This window comes from Polyodon spathula, chromosome 11 (genome assembly GCF_017654505.1).
Source record: "Polyodon spathula isolate WHYD16114869_AA chromosome 11, ASM1765450v1, whole genome shotgun sequence".
NCBI lineage: Eukaryota > Metazoa > Chordata > Actinopteri > Acipenseriformes > Polyodontidae > Polyodon > Polyodon spathula.
The window spans coordinates 35,534,224-35,558,370 of NC_054544.1; the positions used below are offsets into that span (position 1 = coordinate 35,534,224).

Here is a 24,147-nt window from a genome sequence, read left to right on the forward strand (position 1 = left end):
TTTATAAAATGTTGCAACTTTATTAAGAAAGGGTGAACATAATAAAATCGACACATGTCACAATCCTCTGCAACCATGGTCTTCCCCTAACAATAAATACCTGCTTTTGACTGTACATGACATTGCTGATTGCTAATTGCTCTGGGCCTTATATATGATGCCCATGGGCTAATAGTACATCATGGGTTATCATATAGTTAACCCATTGTTTACATCTGCTCTTCAGTAACTCATTTATTTGTATTCTTACCCAACTACTACTCAATGGTCTTGGTTGTTTGTGTTTCGGAATGGTAGCTTTTATGTTTGGTATGTAATGTAATATAGTCAAATTAATTGCATGTGCAGGCTCACTTATTTATGGCTTTATAGATCTGTATTTTGCAGTATAGGCTTTCTTATATTTTAAACCTCAAACAGGGAACTTGATGTCTCAGAATTAAAAGCTGCCATAAATTTAAATCCCTGTGTGTCATTAAAAGGGGATCTAATTATAAGAATAATTTCAAGTGGTCCCCAATTTAAGGCTTATCTGCCCCCTTAGAATCCCAGACAATGTGCTGTGCATGTTAAAAAATAAACTAAATAAAAGGGTGGTCTGGTTATACAGCATGATGGAACATCAAGTTAGTTCTTACTCTTGGTTTATCAGAAAGTGGGTTGTATCCCAAAAGGGCCTAGACTGTCGTCACCTGGCGTCACTATGAATCAGTTTATGAATGTGAGCTGGAGCCTGCCTCCCTCTAGCAGTCAGTTAGTCTGACAGCTTGCCTACACAGCACAGCACAGCCACTCAGCATACAGAACACTGAAAACAAGGAGCAGCAGAGAGAGCGAGCGAGCGAGCGAGCGAGACAGAGAGAGAGAGAGAGAGAGAGAGAGAGAGAGAGAGAGAGAGAGTGCAGAGAAAGAAATTGAGAGGGAGAAAGAGAGAGAACACAATGACCAGCAGAAACAACAGCAGAACTGACACACAGAGAAGCAGCTTCTCTCAGGAAAAGGCTTTCAAGATGCACCCTCTACTGCATCTACTGGTTCTCCTCAATGTGGGCTTCTCATTGTCCAACCCTGTTACTACTGTGGTTCCAACTGTTCCTCCAAACCCATGTGAAAATAAGCCCTGTTTGAATAATGGCACCTGCTTCTTCACAGCTGGAAGTTTGCAAGAAGACCTGACGTACCTTTGCACCTGTAGCCCAGGATTCACAGGCATGAACTGTGAGGTAAGGTGGTTGTTTATATTAATATCCTTCATGGCTTTCTTACAGGAAATATGTTTTGTGTGTGTGTTTTCTATATTGCTTGTTACGTTCATGCGCTGCCAATTAATTATTGGAAAATGAAAAAGATGTTACACTGGCAACAGATTTACACCCTCTAGGCTGCAAGCCAGTAGATACTGTATCTAATTAGAAGATGAATCTAGCAAGCTGAATGACCTTTTTTTGAAATTTGACATGAAACTGCTGACGAAACATTTAACAGGAATTTAGTAATAGAATGGTACATTGAATTGCTGTTTTTTATTTAACCTAATTGGGCTTTGAGAGAAGTTCTGAACTGTTTATGGAATCATTATAATTAACCACCATGGGCAGTAAAGACGTTCACATTTTATTATATTCTGTTTTTAAGCCTGGTAAATAGGCACAAGGGTAAAAGACAACACGCCTCTTGGAGGACAATCCTTAACGCAAGTAATTAAATTTTGGTTGACATTGATTTTTTTTTTGGTGGAAATACATTAATATTAAACAGCATCTTATAATTCCTCTCGCTGACATACTTCTTGTGTCAGATAAAAGAAATTACAACTTGCAACACAAGTGTTTAAAACCCAATAGCACAACGGTGTAAGAGGTAAAACTGACATTGGTTTTTGCTTTCAGTACTGTATTGTTAATCACAAAGACAAGAGGATAAAAAATAACCAATATGAATGCATGATATTTGATGTATCCTTCTGTAACATAACAGTATTTTAAATGCATGTATCATTGCTTAGTATTTTATACAGGTATTGGTTTATCATTTCTTTTAAAAGACATCAATTTATTTTGCTATGTAAAAAAGTTATTATAAGTTATAATAATAGTTAAACTAAACATCCCTAGGTATACATCTTTGAAATGTATATTTGTTCCTATAAATAACAGATGTTATAAGACCTAATGATACAATATATTACTTATAAACGTATCACATGATTAGGATGGTATCCTTCACAGTTTAAAACATAGTTTGTCTACACTGTGCATTATCTTTGCTTTCAGTGGTACAGAGATGTTTTAGGTTCTCTGTAAAAGTTGCACAATTTTTCACTGTAAACATAATACATTTGCTAGTAAAAGGAGAGAGACCTATAATTGCATGGGCTGTGCTCTTACATCTTACAAGATCACATCGATGTTTTTACATAAACCGAAAGATCAATTTAAGTGCTAATTCTACATTTGGTAGCTAGCTGTTCCTAGAACTAGTGATAAATAAAAACACAAGTTTAGTAAAATGTACATATACTTTAACATTGCCATCAGAGGCACGAGGGCTGAGCCCGAATTCAAGTTTGTAACGAATTATGCATCATCCAGATGTTTAGCTAGCAGGTTTTCAGATTTCGTTTGGATTCAGGAAAGCCTGTACAAACAATGTATCGTTTTGATTCCATCACATATTGAAACTAAAGCAATAACCTACATTTAAAGAAAGTGTCACTATATTGGCTAATATGAGCACACAGGGAAAGATTTAATCCAAACAATACAGCTCCTGTTTAATGGTGACATTCAAATCAAACATGTATGTGTTTTAAACAAAAGGCTACTTGCAGTGGTGTGTTTGGGATCACCTATAACTCGATTAGTGCCATAGAAGAGGGAAATAGTTTTGGTTATAAAATACAGTTTTACTAAAATGAAACCAACCCCTCAGCAGCAGATACAATAACAGAAAAACATAATTTTTGCAAATGGGAAATTACAAGTATTGATTGATATTCTTAGCAAAATCAGTCAATTCAGTGATTAAGAATGAGGTTTAGAAGACAACCATGGTCGAGCAAACCTCATTCAGCCATGCTGTGAATGCTTCCATTAAGACATTGTCTCTGAAAGAGTTTAGCCAGTGCTGAATTCTAGTGGGTCTGGGTCCGTCCAGGCAGACAAAATGGTGCAGCCACGAGGACATTATCATAAATAGCAGCTGCACAGGAAAGACATGAGGTATAAAATACTGCAGTCATGCAACGTATTATTCATTACAACATAGCAAGTCATTTAAAAAACATATACAAATAGACCATGAAGAGTTTGGAGCCCTGAAAAATAACAATGTGAAAATGTAACCAATCAATATTGCAATCTATTTTTTTAATTAGATCAAACAAGCAGATAATTATTTTCTGTTGTGATGGGGTGCCCGCCCCTTTATACACACACACACACACACACACACACACACACACATATATATATATATATATATATATATATATATATATATATATATATATATATATATATATATATATATAAGTCAGCTAATTTAAGTTAATAATAAACAAAACACATGAACAAAATAAAAAAGGCACAAAGGCCAAAACAAAAGGTTTAAACAAAATACAAAAACATAGGCTGGGCATTCGCCTTCGCTACTAACAAAAACACAAGATATGCTAATGCTAATGCTAATGCTAATGCTAATGCTAATGCTAATGCTAATGCTAACTCCCTCCACCCAGCCAAAGGATCTCTCCTGCCTTTTATAGTATGTGGCTGGAGCCCAATTAATCAATAATTAACAATGACCTAATCAAGGCTCCAGCCACATTCTCACATGTATTTCTGGCAGGAAGGAATTTAACCCCCTCCCTGCCGATCCAAAACAAACAATAGCAAAATCATAATAATTTTGGTTGTATATATTAGCATGTATATAATATTTGTATATATTCGTAGAATATTTATCATAACAACAACATATATATATATATATATATATATATATATATATATATATATATATATATATATATATATATATATATATATATATATATGTATATATATATATTGTTCCATCGTTAGAGTAGGGTGTCCATCCGCGTGAGGTGTCTCTCTCCGTTAGGTGTGGGGGCACAAAACCCCGTGTTTTGGTCCTGGAGAGTGTGACTTCAATATCGTGGTTATGACGAAGAGCCGTTTCTTTTGCAAGGAGAATACGTTCCTTTATGTCTTCCGTATGTGATAAGAAGCACCACCCTGCTGCTGTCTTTCCCATGCACGACTAAAGGGTACGTGCGATTTATATATATATATATATATATATATATATATATATATATATATATATATATATATATATATATATATATATATATATATATATATATATATATATATATATATATATATATATATATATATATATATATATATATATATATATATATATATATATATATATTTATATAAAATTCATTAGATGTGATCGAAAAATCACAAACTCTGTTTAAGAGCAGGTGCAGTGACTTTTTTATTGTGCCGATTAACAATTGACATCATGAAGATGCTGCAAAATGATCTGTCAATCTTGGACAGGTGCTGTGATTCTTGGTCTCCCAGTTCGTGGCCTGTCATTGACAGAGTGTGTCTGGTTATACCGTCTTGCCAGGTCTGAAATTGCTAGCTGTGAGCACCCTAGACAGCGAGCCAAAGTACACTGCCCTAGTCCAGCCTCCAACGTGCCGATTGCACGAAGGCACTGCTGTCTTGACAGACGTGGCATATTATTTTTTTTCTGTGATTTTTTTTTATTGCTTTTATTCAAGCTTGCAATTCAACAGCTGAAATCACTCCATATCCAGTGTCCAATCAACTGTCTCGCTAATTAGGATATTAAGTGCATATGCTTCAGTCATAGTCACTCAAGGGTGTCATGATCAAGGATGAATGATGAATGACCAAAAACATTTTGTCACTATCCATCATTTATATTATTTTTTTTCTAAAATAATTGTGTTACAATAGTGATGTTATCTTTGATGCTTGAAAACTATATATATATATATCTATATTATATATATATCTATATATATATATATATATATATATATATATATATATATAGATATATATATATATATATAGATAGATAGATAGATAGATAGATAGATAGATAGATAGATAGATAGATAGATAGATACTGTTAAATGTTGGTTGCAAGCCAAAATATTGTCCAACAATCTTTCTTATGAGTTTATTGTTAAGAAGAACTGGTACCATTTTTGTTCTTCATATTATTAAACAGCGTTGTTTAAGATTACGGAGGCCTATTTAGCAGCAGGTGCAATGGCACAGTTTCAATAAAACAACTTCAGAAGTATAAAAGTAGCAAGGAGTTATTTTGTGTAAAAAGTTTTTTGTTTTTTTTTGCAAGTGTAACAAGCATTGTTGTGGGATGCACTGCTGTTACAGATTCTGACCCCTGACGGTGAGATGAGAATAAAAGCTCTACCACCACTCTGGTTCTTTTTCACAGTGGTTAAGGGGCTTGCTAGTTCTAGTTTCAGTAAAGAAAAATGCAATGAAGCTTAGCAAAAACACTTTAAAGTCTTTTTAGTATTCAAATGCCTAAAATGTAATTAATTAAACCAGGCCTTGCTGCACAGAGAGGAGCGTTCACCTTCCAGCTAGTTAGTTCATGAACTGTCTACCATTTTGGAAGGATTCTTTTACTGAGGTTGTGACAGGGTTGGCAGAGTGATGAAGTCAGGCCAGATGCAGGAACAAAAACAATGGCGAAGGACTGCAGTGCAATGGCACTGCGTCACCATTTATTTTAATTAACAAAAATAAAATAAATACTTGAACAGAAAAACACTTGCTCACAGAGCAAAATAAAGACTTTAAAAACAAATCTTGAAAACCAAACACACACGTCAGGCTTGGCAGATCGCTTTCACTGATCCTGTGTTTATTTTTTCTTTTCCTTTTTCTCATCGCTCTCTCTCGTTCATGCCTCCGAACACCCGCCTCGCAGCCAAAGCTGCAGGTCTTTTATATCATGGCCGAGGGGTTAACTGGCTATTAATGATCTCATTACTCCTCAGCCATAGTCTGCACAGGTAGAATTATTATGCGTGACTGCCTGCTAATTCAACAATTACTAGCCGACAGTCATGCATTCACACAAGGTATTTTATAACAAAAACAATACATCATGAAGGACATTACCTCGCTGGTCCCTGCCAAGCAATAACTACAGCTTTTCATATTTAAACATAATCAATCATATTAATAATAATACAAAACCAATATACAAGCAGGGATTTGGCCTGCCTCCTTTTGATGTACAGGGCTCCAGGACCTGTTATAGAGGTTTTGAAGTTTTACTCATTCATAGTGAACAGTGTACAGTTAAGATATCAACCTTTAGATTATTTTTCTGTATTCACCATCCTTACTTCACCCAGAAAATACATAATTGGTGATCTTTTCATGATTTTTATATCATTCTAAGAACATTGTAACATTAAAAAAAAAAAAATTGTTTGTATCAATAGGCTTATAAAAGTACCATTAACTATAGGCTGAGAAAAAAAAAATCTTTATATAGCACCCTTCATAGGGGACAACCATCACAAAGCACTTTACAAGATACAAGACTAGAGTGGGTGAACAGTGCATCAGCTGCAGAGTCTCATTCTAAAGGCAGAACACAAGAAGGTTAATTGACCTGTTCAGGGTCACACATGAATCAGCGGCTGAGTTGGGATTTGAACCAGGGACTTTTTTGTTACACACCTGTTTCTTTAAACACTGGACCGCACAGTCTCCTGGTATTAGTGACTGATTTATTTACAAATGAGGCCTTTTGAATGTCAACAGAAAAAAATATGCTGCATTTGAAGAGACTGAAGATCGATTGTACTGTTTTTCAAAGTCAATATCTGAAACCCTATAAATTAGACATAGACTCATTCTGTGGTTGGACAACACTTAATTTGCTACAGACTGTGGGAAAAATGACTAACGAGAATAAAGGAATAAGCATGTATGGAAGTGTCTACCTTTATTATACACCATTCAGTTACAACACTGAGCCGGAATCTTAAAGGAATAATCGATTTTGCTGCTGCAATTCAGTTGGTTTATGAAATGGATTAGCAGTGACAGCATAGAGACATTTTACAACTTCAATCAAGTTAGCAGTTTAAAGTGTTAAGGCCTGCCTAGTGCACAGATTTATATTAGTTGGCATTACCGGTAATCTCTGGTATTTTATAACTAGAGTTGCAAAAAGGTGGTCTCCAAAAATAGTATTGACATGTTCTTTTATGACTGTAGTTTGATTGCTGAATGCTATTCTGAACCGATATGGTAGGTCTATAAGCACTCTGAGCAAAGCATTCCATTACAGTTCATTTCATGATATATATGCTTTTCTTTGCAAGAATTTATCAGAAAATTCCACTATAATGCAGACATAATAGAATTGTATTGAATTCTGTAAGTTCTATTTGTTGAAAAATCACCATTCTTCAAATAATTTATCAGTAGTTTCTATTTAACAAGTGTGTTTTGTGCATTTAATTAACTATTTATAAATCAGTTAAGAATGAGCAGGCTGTTAATTTGCAAAATATACAAACCAATACTGGGATCAAAATTGAGGTTCGACAAATTAAAACCAAATGAATAATTCTTTGGAGATCAATGTTTGAAAGAGCAGCAACATTGTTTATTTTGGAATTGCGAAATGCTTAAATGGTTGTGTAACTTTTATTCACATTTTATGTTCCTTTACTCAACTCAGCTAGGACAAATTGAAAAGAGCTTCCAATCTGTATGTTTATAAAACCAAAATGCTATCGAACTACTTTGTTGTGTGGTGTTGCGTGAAAGGGAACTGTTCTAGTGACATTAATGATGTACCTCAGCCCCAAGCCCTCTCATGTATTTTCTTTCTCGCTTGCAGTACAAGTGATTGATCTCACTAGGTGTTTTGAAAGGGATATCAAGTGTTGCTCTTGACCGAAGAAACCCTGAAATAGTACTTCAGGTTACGTTGCAAATATTTTTCCTTCACTAGCTATACATTGTAGTTGAATCATATCAGGAACCTGAAATATTCAAGTCTGTCCATTGACATGAATTTGCATGTAATATGTGTCCACGAAATTCATGACTCAATAACCAAGCACAGCTTACAGGTTTAAGTAGGTCACACTGGTATAAGAAAAGGAGTTATACTGTACTATACTATATAGTTGTAGCATGTGGATTTCGTTAATAACAAAAAGGGAGAGTGAACTTGTTTCCGTTGCTTTAGAGAAAAATCAGTGTGACAATAGAAAACAATGAAAATAATCGCGTTCCTCTGTATAATGGCTCCCTTGCTATCTTCTTCTGCAGAGGCTGCCATAGTGATTAATTGAGACACACATTCTCACTATAGCAGAGCTTCAGAATTACAAGTTCTAGATAAGATATATATATATACACACACACTAACATTTCATTTCATTTTTGTACACTGTAGTTATACCTCCTTTCAAACCCATATATAGAATAACAAAAAGTCCCTAAAAGACTTGCCTCAGATGTGGATACTTCCTGGAGAACCGATGCAGGAAGTTAATGGAAAAGCTTTTATTCCATGTTACATGTACATCAAAGACTGTCTAATAATGTATCCAATTGGAAATGTGTTAACTCCTCATTGTCTTTCAACTGTAATACCTGCAATCACTGCTTAGCAACAATGGTGTTACTTAGTGCAACTACCTATTGAAAATATATTAGGGGTGGATTTGATTTCCATAAATGTGGTTTCACTTTGACAAAACTAGTTTCGTATAAGTTAAAGCACAAGTCAAATGCTACAACCTAAAACTGGTAAATTGCAGACAATATATACATGGCATGAGTGTGTTATTTGTGAATGACATTACACTAGAAGGCTATTTAATAGGACTTGTATCAAAGGTCATGGCTGAGCTGTGAATGCAAAAGAAAGTCTGCTAACAGAATGGCTATCTCCCTGTTTAGGTGGCACATTGTTGATTGTATTAATTCTAATCTTAAAGTTACAATGCGACTGCAGAGTTGATATTCAGGTCCCCAGCGTGGTGATGTATAAATAATATTCTCTATGCAACAGATGCTATTCACTGTGGATGCTCCCTGAGCATTTATTACGGGACCAATCAACCAATCAACCACCTGCATCTAGGTGCCTGCTGGAGATTGTTGGAAGGGTTTCAGGAAAACAATTTTGGTTTTTGAAAATTCAATTTCTCTTCAGTTGAGGTTATAAAAGATTAGATGTGAATGCAGTTATGCACAGAGATCCTCCTAGATTGGGAATGTAACCCTTTTTTATCAGCTCCTTTGTATTGCAACCCCCCCCCCCCTCCAGAACTATAAGCCTAGCAGTCACCACCAAACAGCTAGAACAATGTATGTGGATTGTATTCACTCAAAATGTGCATTTGCTCAGTCAGTTTTCAATGAAAGTATGCACCAAAGGCTCAGTCAATATTGCAAACCAAACACTATACTGATATTCTGCATTGTGTTGAATTGTATGTATCTTCATTACTTTAAAAAAAAAAAAAGGTATGCCTTTGCACAGTATATTTTACAAACCTGTCATATCAGGTTTGTTAAGGGTGTGTTCAAACCCCAAGAAAAGACACAAAATATACCTATTTTACAAGGTTGTAATGATAAAATAAAGGGTGCAGAAGGGTAAGATGATTTCTTTAGACTCCACAGAAATAGGCCAGACCTGGCCGGACCTTTGAGCAGGAATTCTAAAATGCTTCATAGAAACACGACCAATAAACAGCAGTCGCTCAATAAACCATTTCAGCAGAACCAGAGGATGGAAAAGTCAAGTGGAATGTACCGGAATGTATTTCAAGAGGAATTTGCATTTTGGATGGTCTCAGCTGAATTGTAACTTTAATCATCAGTTACAAAGGACATTTGCTGTGTCATTACACAAACACATCTGTCACCCTATTATTCTGCCCGTTTGATATCAGACACTCAGAGGATTTTGATGTGGAATGTCTAAACTGAAACTGCCAGATCATTTCACTTTAATGTTGAAGTTTTCAAACAGTACAATAAATATTAATAAACTTACAAAGAATGAGTGAACTTCTCTTTTATATAAATATTATTGTTCTGCTGGCCACAAGTGAATATTGTTTTTTTTTATTTTGTAGTAAACTGAAGGTCTATTACATTTTATTAATTCTAATATGTTGTTTTTATATTATGAAAAACAGCAGAAACTGGTGCAACTTGATCTTTCCCGTGTAGAGTTGTCAGAGAGAAGTACCGGTAATGAAATCAAAGAAGCCTCTTCTGCGTTGTAGAGACTTTGAAAGGCTGGATTTAAGACAAAAAAAACAAACATTGTTTATTTTCTTGAATATCTTCATATAGAATAGTACAGCTGGAACACAACAGCTCCTTTCAGGGTTTGGTAAATGAAAATCTTTAAAATTGAAATTAGAAAAATGAGTTCTTTGGAATTCAACAGAGTGACACATAACAGCTGGTAATAATGTCAGACAGGTGAGTAGGTACATGTACTGTATATACAAGTGGTTTAAGCATGTACAGTTAGAAATGTAAAGTGACGAGTCATGCATGGGTCTCTTGGCCTATTAAAATACACTATTGAACAGTTTGCACATCAGGACAAAAAGAAAAATCAGTACATAAATTGAGACATAAATACATTTTTAATTGATCACGCCACAACCACATGTGTTGTGTAAAAAAAATAAAACACCTGCAATGATACTTTCACTAAATGATCAAGCAGTTAAAAAGTTAACTATGACCTTGCACATATCCAGAAGCCCCAATGCACTGAAAAGTAATTGACTGTGACAAGTCTTTTCTCCTTTAAACAGTACCAATATGCTCTATAGAATTGTGGGGATTTTTTTTTTCTTTCTGTGGAGACAATACAACTGCGTTTTGCATTGTCATACAAAACATTTTAACTAGATTAAAATGTATTGAGAAGCATGTTTCGTTCCATCATCACATTGTCTACTTTCGTCCTTCGTTTTTCCTGGAGTGCTGCTTGTTGATTAGCAACCAACCATCAGTGCCCTGGAACCTCCTGCTACCTGGATGATAGAATAAAGGTCCACAAGGAATAAGGCAAGAAATGAGAGACAAATATTGGTTGGAAATGATGATACAGCAGATAATAACTTTTTTTTTTTTTTTTTACTGGATTTAATAGATTTTTTTTTTAATTTGCTGACAACAACTCTCATCCCCTTTAAACATGATATTGGTTTTCTCTTACATCTCCCCCTGTCACATCAGTTGTCTAAAACATTTCTGCTTCACATAATCTTGGGAAATTAAAAAAACTTGCCCTCAAAAAGCATCCTCTACTATCGAGAACTGTTTTAGAAAGGATTAGTAACAGTGAAGGAGTAAAAGAAAAAATAATAATAATGCAAAAAAAGCAAATGTTTCAACAAACAAAATCTGATATTTAAAATTTTAGACATGGCTTATTTAAAGCAATCATTTTGATTCAACTATGAATCTTCAATTTAAATAATTTATACTATAGCCTCTGTTTCATTAGCAAATCTGCCTTCTCTTTTCATACTGGTTACCACTTCATAGTTATTTTTATATAAACACAGACATCTAAGTTCCTTTCTTGGCACCCTGGGATGAATGTGTCTAAATGCTTAATAAGACATGCAGTGATAGTCATTCCATTTTATTTATGTGTTCGATTGCTCAGCACAATCTCTACGTTGTACATAACATTGATCTCCAATGTAGATCCAGCTGAGTTGTTTTAGACAGTGAATTGCTTTGAATTTGTATTTTGTCTGTATTGCTCTTTTGCATAAAAGATACAGCAGGACAACACATAAGAGCTGCGATTCGAGGGCTATTAGAAGCAGACCAAGAGCTGTAGTGCCCCCTTTGTTAGGCTGTCAGATGACACCTCCTTTTGTGTACCCTGACTCTCATTCATCAAACCCTCTGTCCCCGAACCTTTCTGGGCTGACACTGCTGAGATACAATCTACCCAGCCGCTGGTATTGTTAACAAACCCACCTTTGAATCTGCAAATAACCAGGAATTTCTGATAAAATGGTAGTCGTATCAGTCCAGAGATGATAGACAAAGAGAAGGAGATGTGATACCTTTTATCGAACTAACTAAACAATAAATCACAAGCTTTCAAGACCTCAAAGGTCTCTTCTTCAGGTGAAAGTAGAAAAGAGAGATTGATGTTATCTGTCATCAATCAGCATCAATCTCTCTTTCCTACTTTCACCTGAATAAGATACTTTTGAGTTCTTGAAAGCTTGTGATTAATTATTGTTTACATAGTCCAATATAAGGTATCACATCTCCTTCGCTTTGTCTATGAAAAAAAAAGCCCCAGGATGCTATTTAGGATGTGGCATTTTGAATGTTTATCTAGAATGGATTTAATCTGGTAATCTATCTTGCTGCATACAAATTTCTCTACAACATAACACCTTTTTTTTTAGATTTTATAAAAAAGATTTCTCCAGAACTCATACAGTAACATAAAAAAAAATGAAAATACTTCTATCAATACTTTTCCAAATGGGGTAAATATGGAGTTGACATTCTGAGCTCACATAACTGTTTATTACAAGCAAACTGCACGGCAGTTAATTGTATGATATCATGGAGTTGCTGGGAGTTATTTTCCAGCTTGTCTTTCTCTACACACAAGGCTACATTCATGAAATGGGTTAATGCATTTTAACTCACTGGTTGCTTTTTACCCCCTCAAAAATGTTGGTTCATCCAGCCCTTGATTTGGTTCACAGCAACACAGACTCTAAAATCAATTTTAAATTGTAATCTTTTGTACGGGTACATTTTGTTGAATTTTGATCTTGTTTAAGTTTCTGATTTGGGTCAAGAAAGTGTGCAGCTCCAACATGTACATTTCCACAGAAGGATGATTTATTTAGTATGGGATTATGGGGTGTATACTCCCCACAACATGTTTTTGTACCTCACTGAAGCCCATCTATTATTATATAGCTCAAAACATGTTAACTGGAACCTAGACCCGAACGTTTGCTTAAGGGAATACATTAATACGTTATATAAATATTAGTCATATTATGTGTGTATATATTCATCAGTGAAGAGCACACTTCCACAGCGTGCCAGTGGCCATCGAAGGTGAGATTTTGCCCACTGAAGTCGGTTATGATACTGTACTGCAGTCAGGTCAAGACCCTTTTGAGGACGACGAGCACACAGATGAGCTTCCTTGAGACGGTTTCTGACAGTTTGTGTGAAATTCTTCGGTTGTGCAAACCCACAGTTTCATCAGCTGTCCGTGTGGCTGGTCTCAGATGATCCCGCAAGTGAAGAAGCCCGATGTGGAGGTCCTTTGGCAGCAATTATAGTCATGAGTCTATTTGAATAAGTCTCTACCAGCTTTGCATATCTGGACACTACAATTTTTGCCCAATCTTCTTTGCAAAATTGCTCAAGCTCCTTCAAGTTGGATGGGGACCTTTGGTGAACAGCAATTTTCAACTCTTTCCTCATATTCTCAATTGGATTGAGGTCCAGGCTTTGACTGGGCCACTCCAGGACATTTACCTTTTTGTTTTTAAGCCACTCCAGTGTGGCTTTGGCTGTATGTTTGGGGTCATTGTCCTGCTGGAAGATAAATCTTCTCCCAAGTCCCAGGTCTCTTGCAGACTTCAGCACTATCCTTGCCTATCTTTCCAGGTCCTGATGCAGAGAAGCATCCCTATAGCATGAAGCTGGCACCACCATGCTTCACGGATGGTGTTCTCAGGATGATGTGCGGTGTTAGGCTTGCGCCAAACATAGCGCTTAGCATTGAGGCCAAAAATCTCTATTTTGGTCTCATCAGACCATAGAATCTTCTTCCACTTGGTCTCAGAGTCTCCCACATGCCTTCTGGCAAACTGTTTTTGCCACTCTCCCATAAAGGCCAGTTTTGTGAAGCACCCGGGCTATTGTTGCCGTATGCACAGTGTCTCCCAGCTCAGCTGTGGAAGACTGTAACTTCTTTAGAGTTGCCATAGGCCTCTTGGTGGCCTCCCTGACTAGTGCCCTTCTCACCTGGATACTTAGTTTTTGAGGACGGCCTGTTCTAGACAGATTCACGGTTGTGCCATATTCTTTCCATTTCTTAATAATGGACTTCACTGTGCTCCAGGGGATATTCAATGCCTTGGAAATGTTATTATATCCTACCCCTGATTGGTGCTTTTGAAGAACCTTATTCCAGATATGCTTTGAATGTTACTTCGTCTTCATGATGTAGTTTTTGTTAGGAAATGTACTAACCAACTGTGGGACCTCCCAGAGACAGGTATATTTAACCTGAAATCATGTGAAACACCTTAATTGCACTCCATTCAACTAATTATGTGACTTCTGAAGACAACTGGTTGCACCAGAGCTTAGTTAGGTGTGTCATAGCAAAAGGGATGAATACTTATGCAATAAATTATTTTCTGTTTTATATTTGTAATTAATTTAGAACAATTTGTAGATTTTATTTTTCACTTTGACATTATGGACTTTTTTTGTGTTGATCAGTGGCAAAAACTCCTAATTAAATCCATTCTGATTCCATGTTGTAACACAATAAAATGTGTAAAAGTCCAAGGGGGGAGAGCCCCTGTATTTAGTAAGGGATTATGGGGTGTATTTTACCTCACTGAAGTCCATCTATTATATATATATATATATATATATATATAGACACACACACACACACACACACACACAATATGACTGTCTGATATTTAATGTATTCCCTTAAGCAAACGTTCAGGTCTAGCTTCCAGTTAACATGTTTACAGACCTGTCCTTATATATTCACAGATACATAGGAAAGATAACTGTAGCTTACCTGGAGAATCCATTGTGTTGTCTCACGGTTTAACTGGCATAAGTCTCAAACTTGGTTGACTCCATTTGTACACCCACTTGATTTTTAATCTGCAGTCTTCTCCTGGCGTTCTGATAAAGCTATCTGTCTCACAGCCCAAAGATAACCGGGCAAGGCACCAGGGCAGTACTGGAAACAGAGAGATATTGACTAAATGAAGATGGCTCAGGATTCCAGTGTTGGCTCTTTCAGTTGACAGTTTGTGAATAGGATGTAGTCAGCCTCTGGAGACGTCTGGAGGGCCTCTTTTTAAATCAAGAGTTGGAAAAAATAATAGTGTCCCCAACCTGAGAGAAAAGTAAGTCGAAGCACGGCTTCCTGAACCTGGAACAGCACCAAGGAAGTATCTAGAATCCCTTCCTTGACTGGAGGAAATACACACTGTAATGACTTGATAAAGAGTGTTAGATGCACCAGGGCAAGAAGAATCACTAAGCATGCACAAGAGTAAATCCTGCCACGAGTACAGATTGACCTATAATGAAAGGGCCAGCAGATTGCAATGTATTTGTCCCATAGCAGTAACAGTGAAAAACCCACTTATAATGCTTGAGAAGACCGGCACATAGTTGATGAGACAGAAACCCTTGGGCAAACTGATGTCCATCACCCACCTTGCAGATGCTTTGGTGTTGCAGGAATAGATAGAGTGAAGGTCAGTGTAGCAGGGGTAATGGAGAGTTCCGTAAAGGCACTACGGAGAATAATAAGATGCCCATAGACTTTAAATTAATAAAGCTTGATGCTTAACAATCACAGTTTGACACCTTAACTACGAAGTTAATTTGATTCATGCAATCCTTGTTTTTTTTAATGAAAAGAACTTCAGCAATACCTTCACCACCACCTTCTTGTTCACCACAGGCACAATAAAACACAGATCAAACGGATCAGCTCTGTTCTTGTGTGTCTCATCATATATCTTTTTCTTCTTAATTTCTATGAAAGGTATTCATCACCATGTCTAGTCAAGAGAGGTATAGCACCACCATGAACAATAGTCATATAAATGTCAGCAAAAAGAAGGCTATGTTTTCCGGTCTGCCTTATTAACATGGGCACAGACTTCTTCTGTCGAGGGACAATTTATTTTAATTGTTGCCACCTGAACGGAAAGTAGGTTGTTGCAGTAATTATAATTTTGAATATCTCATACACATGGTAAATGAGAACTGTCTAAAAATAGATAGCCCCAGTTCACATTTATTTGATTTTCAAAATTCATCTTGCACATATGATGGTCTGTTTGGCCTAAATGTTTTCTATTATTAGGGGGATTGATTCTTGATATGGTATTATCAGTGGCGTAATTTTTGTTATAAAATTGGGGGAGGACAGTTTCTGTAGCTGGGGCATGCATGAAGATTATTCTATCTGAAATAATAAAATATGTTACAAACAAGTATAACAAAACATTACATCTCTTGTATGTCCAAAGGCATTCCTGTGGCAATCATTCAAAAAAATAAATTGTTGGCCCAATGTTATCATGAGTGATGAGTGTGTCAAACAGCTATATTATTCAGCCGCTTCTGAGTCATGGAATTACAAAGCCATGACTTTAGTCTTCGAAGAGCAGTGAAGCTCCGCTCAGATCGGAGCCTGGATCCAGGATCAGATCCCTTTAGTACAACTGGCACCATTGTTTATTTATTAATTTCATAATGTTTTGTAAAATGTGACCAAGAGTGAGTTTTTGGAACATTGAATAATAGAGATGCGAGAGTCTGTGCGATGCATTTAAACATGCAAAATAATTTAGAATCAGTAATGTATCATTATTCATTTAGTATGATAATTGTATAAAAAGTTATTGGTAATGTATTTAGTTTTTATTGATGTCTATATTTATTTACATTTTGCTGTTTTAAGTTTACTGTTTCAATTTAAAATGAAAAGTTGAACTGTAAGTAGACAGAAACATCAATTTGATAACATTAGCAAATAACAGGAGCTGGGGTAAATTTCAAATTTAAACCATTTTCCTGTGTAGTGCATCATCCTCTATCTTTGTCCATCCTTTGCCATTTTCCCCAACATTACTTTGCTCTCAGGGTATATACAAATTTGTCAGCCAGGGTATTTAAACTACGCACCACGTATGTTCACTTCTCATTGGTCAGTTTCCCTAGTTAAGGTGTGTGCAGCTCCAGGATCAGATCAACATTACGGATCAATGGAGCCTGACCCAGATCCTCATAGAAAAACACCATCTCATGATCCGGCTCTAGTGATCCTGGATCCGCTCCCATTTGTTTTCCCATTCATTAGTGATTATACCAATAAATTATTGTGGAATTTCCAAATCATTGAAAAAGTGAGGTGGACATGTGCCCCCATGTGCCCTGTGTAAATTATGCCTATGGGTATTTGTGACGAAGTGCCCGCCCCTGTGTGTATTTTCTGTTATATGTTGCGTGTTGTGTGTTAATGTTGGTATATAGTCATTGGTATATGGGATATAAACGGGTCTGTGTAACAAGAGTGTTTAAAATGTATATTTGTATTTTGTCACAAGGATTGCACAACATGCAAGTAAAAAGTAATAATATGTGAGCACGGAGAATTACACTTTATTAATTCACGTGCAATTGTACCGCGACTCCAACTGAATGATTCATTAGCAATCGAGTCACGGTACAGCTGCATAAAAGCAACATGTTTTCACCCACTCGAGGTTGTGTGTTTGGTGAGTGGAGAACGGGATAGGAGACGGAGGTAATAATTGTAAAAGTAATAAGTAGTTAAATCTGCTCACCGTGTTTTGTCTGTATAGTTCGTTTTGTTTGTCTTTTTATTTTGGTGACCAGTGCCGTGTGCTGTATTTTTGTATGTTACAACAGTTTATTTTCTGTCTGTTCTGTTCACTCATTAAATGCTGAGTGAAGCCATTAGCTCAGCTCCACCAAACTCCACCTCTCTCTTTGTTTTTTCCTGTTTCTGGTCGGATGTCCCCCACTCCAGCTGTCTTTGTGGCACGTGGTGTCATCGTGGGATTACCAGCGCCACCTAGACACCGACCAGAGCAGGGACCGCAGTTTTTTTGGGGGAAAAAAAAAAAGATGTTTGTTTTTTTTTGTGTGTGGGGAAAAAAAAAGGAAAAAAGTGTTTTTGGATTACAAAAAAATAAAATAAAAATAAATAAATAAAGAAATGGGGAGAAGCAGGAGAAGCAGGAGAGGAAAGTGGCAGCAACGACTGCAGGAGGAGGAGGAACTAGAGCCCAGGAGGGAGAAAACAGAGCCTTTCCTGTCATCTGAGGAGATGCTGGACTGGGTGTTGGACCCGGAGTGGAGCGGGGAGGACCTCCCACTGGTTGTTGACCTGCTGTGGGCCAGAGATGGGGAACGTTGGGAACGCTGGGAACAACATTTCTATCTAGTGCCCTTCGTGAACCCGGCAGCCGTGGTGATAAACTACTTGGCTGCCGATATGGGACTGCCCCAGCAGGTTGCATTCCAAGTGGGAGGAGCCACGCCTACCTGCATTCTCAATGGGCTGAAGGGAGATGACATGCAGCTCTCATCTCCACCAGCAGAGGAAGAATGTCTGCTGGTTTTGCCTCCAGTGCCACAGGGAGAGGAGCCGTTGCTGCCGTCTCCAGCGCCAGAGGGAGAGGTCCCACCGCTGTCTCCAGAGCAGGAGGGAGAGCCGCAATGGTCCCCTACAAGTGAGGGAGAGCCGCGCCAGTCCCCAGCAAGTGAAGAAGAGCCGCACCAGTCCCCTGTAACAAGGGTAGACAACACGCCACTTCCACCTCGAGAGACTTCCACCACTAGGAGACTACAGGCCGCTCCCACCTTCGTCGCCAGGAGACTACACACCTCCGCCACCTCCACCGGCAGGAGCAGAGCAGCAGGAGCTGCCTCTGCCTACACCGGCAGGAGCAGAGCAGCAGGAGTTGCCTTGAACTCTGCCACCTTCACTGGCAGGAGACTACACGCCTCTGCCACCTCCACCGGCAGGAGCAGAGCAGCAGGAGCTGCCTCTGCCTCCTCCACCAGCAGAGGGTGAATGCCTGCTGGGTCCCTGTCCACCAGCAAAGGGTGAATTCCTGCTGGTATCGCTTCCCCCACCAGCAGAGGATGAATGCCTGCTGGTATCGCTTAACCCACCATCAGGAGGAGAGGAGCTGGAGCTGCCTCTGCCTCCATCACCATCAGGGGGAGAGGAGCAGGAGCTGCCTCTCCCTACACCAGAAGGACCAGGACTTGATGCTGGCGGTCCTCAGCAGCCCTTGCATAGGCTGCTGAGGGAAGCACGGGGAAGAACCGCCCGGCCGCAGTGGCCGAGAAGAAGGCCAACACCCACACCCCAGCTTGTCCTGACTCCCTGCCTCGCTTCGCCCAAGGATGCCTGCCTCGCTTTGCCCGGGGATGCCTGCCACACTTCGCCTGGGGATGCCTGCCATGCTTCGCTCGGGGATGCCTGCCAGGCTTAGCCCAAGGATGCCGGCCTGGCATCGCCTGGGGCTCCCTGTCGCTCTGCATCGCCTGGGGCTGCCTGTCGCTCCGCGTCGCCTGGGGTTGCTGGTACTGCTTCACCAGGGTTTGCAGTCAGCTCTGCTTGGCCGCTGGGGTCAGTGTCACTGGAGCCCCATCAGAGGGAGCTGCCGGCTTTGAAAAAGGGGGCAGAGGTTGAGAGACTGCCCTTCCCCGCAGCAATTTCGCTGCAGGAGTTCTGGGGGCTGGAGTCCCCCCAGAGGGAGCTGCCGGCCATAGGGGGTGGAGAGGTCAGGAGCCCACCTTCCCCCACAGCAGTTTCGTTGCCGGAGATTGTGGGGGAGGTCTGGAGACCACCAACCCCAGCAGCTTTTCCGCTGCTGGACTTGCCCCGGCTGAAGGAGTCAGTCTGGGAGCTGTCCGCACGTCTGCTGACAGCTGCTCCATTGGCAGCATTTCTGTTGCCAGTGGTACAGCGGGAGGAGAGATTCGCCCCACTGTCAGCACTTCTGCTGGCAGCATGGCCAGTAACAGCCTGGCTACTGGCAACATTGCCAGCCATCAACCCCTTAAAGTCCCTGTTCTTAGTCCAGGACTTTGAGCGAGACTTTTGGGATTTTAAGGGGGGAGGTGGCCATTGAGGCCATGTGTGTTTTGCACAGGGCGGGGGGTATATGTGACAAAGTGCCCGCCCCTGTGTGTATTTTCTGTTATATGTTGTGTGTTGTGTGTTAATGTTGGTATATAGTCATTGGTACACGGGATATAAACGGGTCTGTGTAACACGAGTGTTTAAAATGTATATTTGTATTTTGTCACGAGGATTGCACAGCACTTCACGTGCAAGTAAAAAGTAATATGTCAGCACAGGGAATTGCACTTTATTAATTCATGTGCAGTTGTACAGCGACTCCAATTGAATGATTGATTAGCAATCAAGTCACGGTACAGCTGCATAAAAGCTGCATATTTTCACCCACTCGGGGTTGTGTGTTCGGTGAGTGGAGAACGGGATAGGAAACGGAGGTAATAATTGTAAAAGTAATAAGTAGTTAAATCTGCTCACCGTGTTTTGTCTGTATAGTTCATTTTGTTTGTCTTTTCATTTTGAAGACGAGTGCTGTGTCCTGTATTTTTGTATGTTACAACAGTTTATTTTCTATCTGTTCTGTTCACTCATTAAATGCTGAGTGAAGCCATTAGCTCAGCTCCACCAAACTCCACCTCTCTCTTTGTTTTTTTTCCTGTTTCTGGTCGGATGTCCCCCACTCCAGCTGTCTTTGTGACAGTATTATACAGTTTAAGTATAAACTATTTAAGTTTTAAGCTTTACTGTACAATGTATTGACTTAGCTATGTACACTACATATTGAAGGGAAAAGATAATATAACAAAGTATCTAGAATTATTTTATTCATTCCTTTGGAAAATATAATTCTGCGGCACACTCTCAGTTTATAGCTACTGATACTCAGGTAATACCAAAGAACAGAAATCTAGTTAAAGACTGAAGAAATATGATACTGTCTGGAGTACATGTATATGTCACATTGTGTAGCATCAGTCTAGTCATATTATTAGAACAATATGAACCAAGTTTATATAATTCAATCTCTACTGACACCCAGCACATTGGAATTTGGAATTCAGTTCCATTCAGCTCTCTGATTGGGTGGGATCATGAGCTTCAATGTGTGCCCACACAGCCAATCATAGCATTATTTACATTACAGTAAACCGCTAGATAGTTAATGCTGCATAATACATGGTACATAGTAGGTTTAAACTATAGTGACCTGAACTAGGAGGGCAAGGGCAAGAGCTCTGTCAAATTGATTCATGTGTGTGTGTGTGTGGGGGGGTGGTGGTGGTGTTGGGTTGTCAAGTAGGGGTTACATTTCTCCGTCAAAACACATGTGAATGTGGCTGGAGCTGAAAATTAGGTATATAAAATAGATGTTCACGGGTGTTTGTTTAGAATTAATGTTGGTGACAGGGGTGGAGATTCATGTTTTGTGTTAACGTGCTGAGTTTTTCCAGACCCTTTTGTTTTGGCCCTTGTGTCATTTGTTTTGTGAAGTATTCTCTATTTAGTGTTTTGTCCATTTTATTTGTTAATAAAAGTGCACTTTTGCAGCTTTCTGTGTATGAGTCTCTCGCCCTGCTAAATTCCATCTGGCTGTGACGCTACTCTGTTACAGAAGCATAATGGATAATTTCACTTTAATAACAGGTTGTCATTATGCATATATAATCCTACAGATAAACATTAAACATTAAACAATAAACAATGAATATGACTGATTTAAAGGTGATATTTACACAGCCGTGATAGAAAATGCAACAGCAACAGTTTCTTGACACAGTGGCTATACCGACAGACTGGACAATTGCAAATGTAATACCGAGCCACAAAAAGGGAGACAAAACCGAACCAAATAACTACAGACCAATAAGCCTGACTACTATTGTATGTAAACTTATGGAAACTATAGTAAGATCCAAAATGCTAAATTACCTATATGGTAACAGCATCCTGGGAGACAGTCAGCATGGTTTTAGAAAATGGAGGTCATGTGTAACTAACCTGCTTGATTTTTTTGAAGATGCAACATCGACAATGGACAACAGCAAAGCATGGTTTTGGGAGAGGTTAGTGTGTAGAAAACAGAAAATTAGAGGAAAAACCAGAGGAGTATCACAGGGATCAGTATTAGGACATCTGCTATTCCTAATCTACATTAATGACTTAGATTGTGGAATAGTAAGAAAACTTGTTAAATTTGCAGATGACACAAAAGTAAGAGGACTGGCAAACACCGTTGCAGCAGCAAATGTCATTCAAAATGATCTAGACTAGGCAGACAAATGGCAAATTACATTTAATAGAGTAAAGTGTAAGGTACTGCACGCAGGCAATAAAAATGTGCATTATAAATATCATATGGGGGATACTGAAATTGAAGAAGGAATCTATGAAAAAGACCTAGGAGTTTATGTTGACTCAGAAATGTCTTCATCTAGACAATGCGGGGAAGCTATAAAAAAGGCCAACAAAATGCATGTATATATAGAGAAAAGTGTTGAATTTAAATCAAGGGAAGTAATGTTAAAACTTTACAATGCATTAGTAAGACCTCATCTAGAATACTGTGTCCAGTTCTGGTCACCTCACTACAAAAAGGATATTGTTGCTCTAGAAAGAGTGTAAAGAAGAACGACCAGAATTATTCTGGGTTTAAAAGGCATCTCGTATGCAGACAGGCAAAAATAATTGAATCTATTCAGTCTTAAACAAAGAAGACGCGGTTCTCTGATTCAAGCATTCAAAATTCTTAAAGGTGCTGACAATGTCGAACCCAAGGGACTTCTTCGACCTGAAAAAAGAAACAAGGACCAGGGGTCACAAATGGAGATTAGATAAAGGGACATTCAGAACAGGAAATATGAGGCACTTTTTTACACAGGGTCTGGAACCAACTCCCCAGTAATGCTGTTGAAGCTGACGCCCTCGGATCCTTCAAGAAGCTGCTTGATGAGATTCTGGGATCAGTAAGCTACTAACAACCAAACGAGCAACATGGGCCGAATGGCCTCCTCTTATTTGTAAACTTTCTTATGTTCTTAAAATAAAACACTTGAATTACCAAAAAGTTGCAATTTTCTTCTATCTTTTTATTTTTGTGTTCACTTTGGACTCATATATAATACAAGAGTAAGGAATGCATTTATTCTTTAACAGTGAAACAGAAGCTGCGATATTGAAAACAACATTAATAATACATTCATTTAATATTTGAAAACTTCCCTTCTGTAATGTAATATGGTTATTCTCGTTGTTTCCTGAACAAGCAAAGATTGGTAAAATTAATCCAAGTGAAGAAAACTGAGCAGTTGTGATGGTACTGGCTATCAACTCCTGAAGATGTAATATCACAATCATTAATAGAAACTTGATTGTAAACTGATATTGCAAAAGCTCCATATTAACTATAAGGAAAAAAAAAACTGTTCATTTTTACTGGGGGAACAAACACTAGCCAACAGCTTTAATAAACATTAGCAACAAAGATTTACCCAATTGTACCAGACAGATGCATTCATCACGAAACACAAAATCCGTAGATCTGGACAACATTATTACATTTCAGACTGGGCACATCTTCTTTAAGTCTGCATCCCACCACAATAAATCGTGCGAGCAGATTACTCCTAACACCCATTCATTATAGTCCACATCCATTTCTGAAACCTTGCCTCACACCAATGGAATATAAATATAGTGCTGTGTTAAATAATCTGTAGGTTTTGTTAAAGTCATAAATGTCCAAGGGTTTAATTTGTCTATCTGCAAAATTACAAGAGCATTAAAAAGAATGCTCAATAAGATATAATTTGTTACACTTGCAAGCACTAAAGGGCATGATATAACATTCCCATGAGGGCTGATTGCTCCCCATAGGTTTGAAGAACATGCAGAAAATACATAGAAGTAAGCACCTAGGAGATCTGATTGACGATTCTTAGGAAGTATATTATAGCAACCTAATAGGCTGGGGTTGATTGTTCATCCCACTGCCCTATGAGGAATGGTTGGCTGGCTTAGTAGATGTTCATACCTACAGTATTATGCTGTTTGATGTTTATTCTGATCACTCTTCAGTTCAGTAACAATCTATGTAGACCCAAAAAAACATCAATTTAAAGA

The 24,147-nt window shown here is 38.3% G+C and overlaps 1 protein-coding gene across 1 annotated transcript in view; it reads left to right on the top strand.

The window, feature by feature from the left end:
* The first annotated feature begins 759 nt into the window (after nucleotides 1-759).
* LOC121323643 (delta and Notch-like epidermal growth factor-related receptor) overlaps nucleotides 760-24,147 on the top strand; it is a 56,088-nt gene continuing 32,700 nt past the window's right edge. Inside the window, exon 1 of the mRNA XM_041264821.1 lies at nucleotides 760-1,223. Within this exon, the coding sequence (XP_041120755.1) occupies nucleotides 942-1,223 (282 nt within the window). The 5' untranslated portion in view covers nucleotides 760-941. The remainder of the gene's footprint in view (nucleotides 1,224-24,147) is intronic.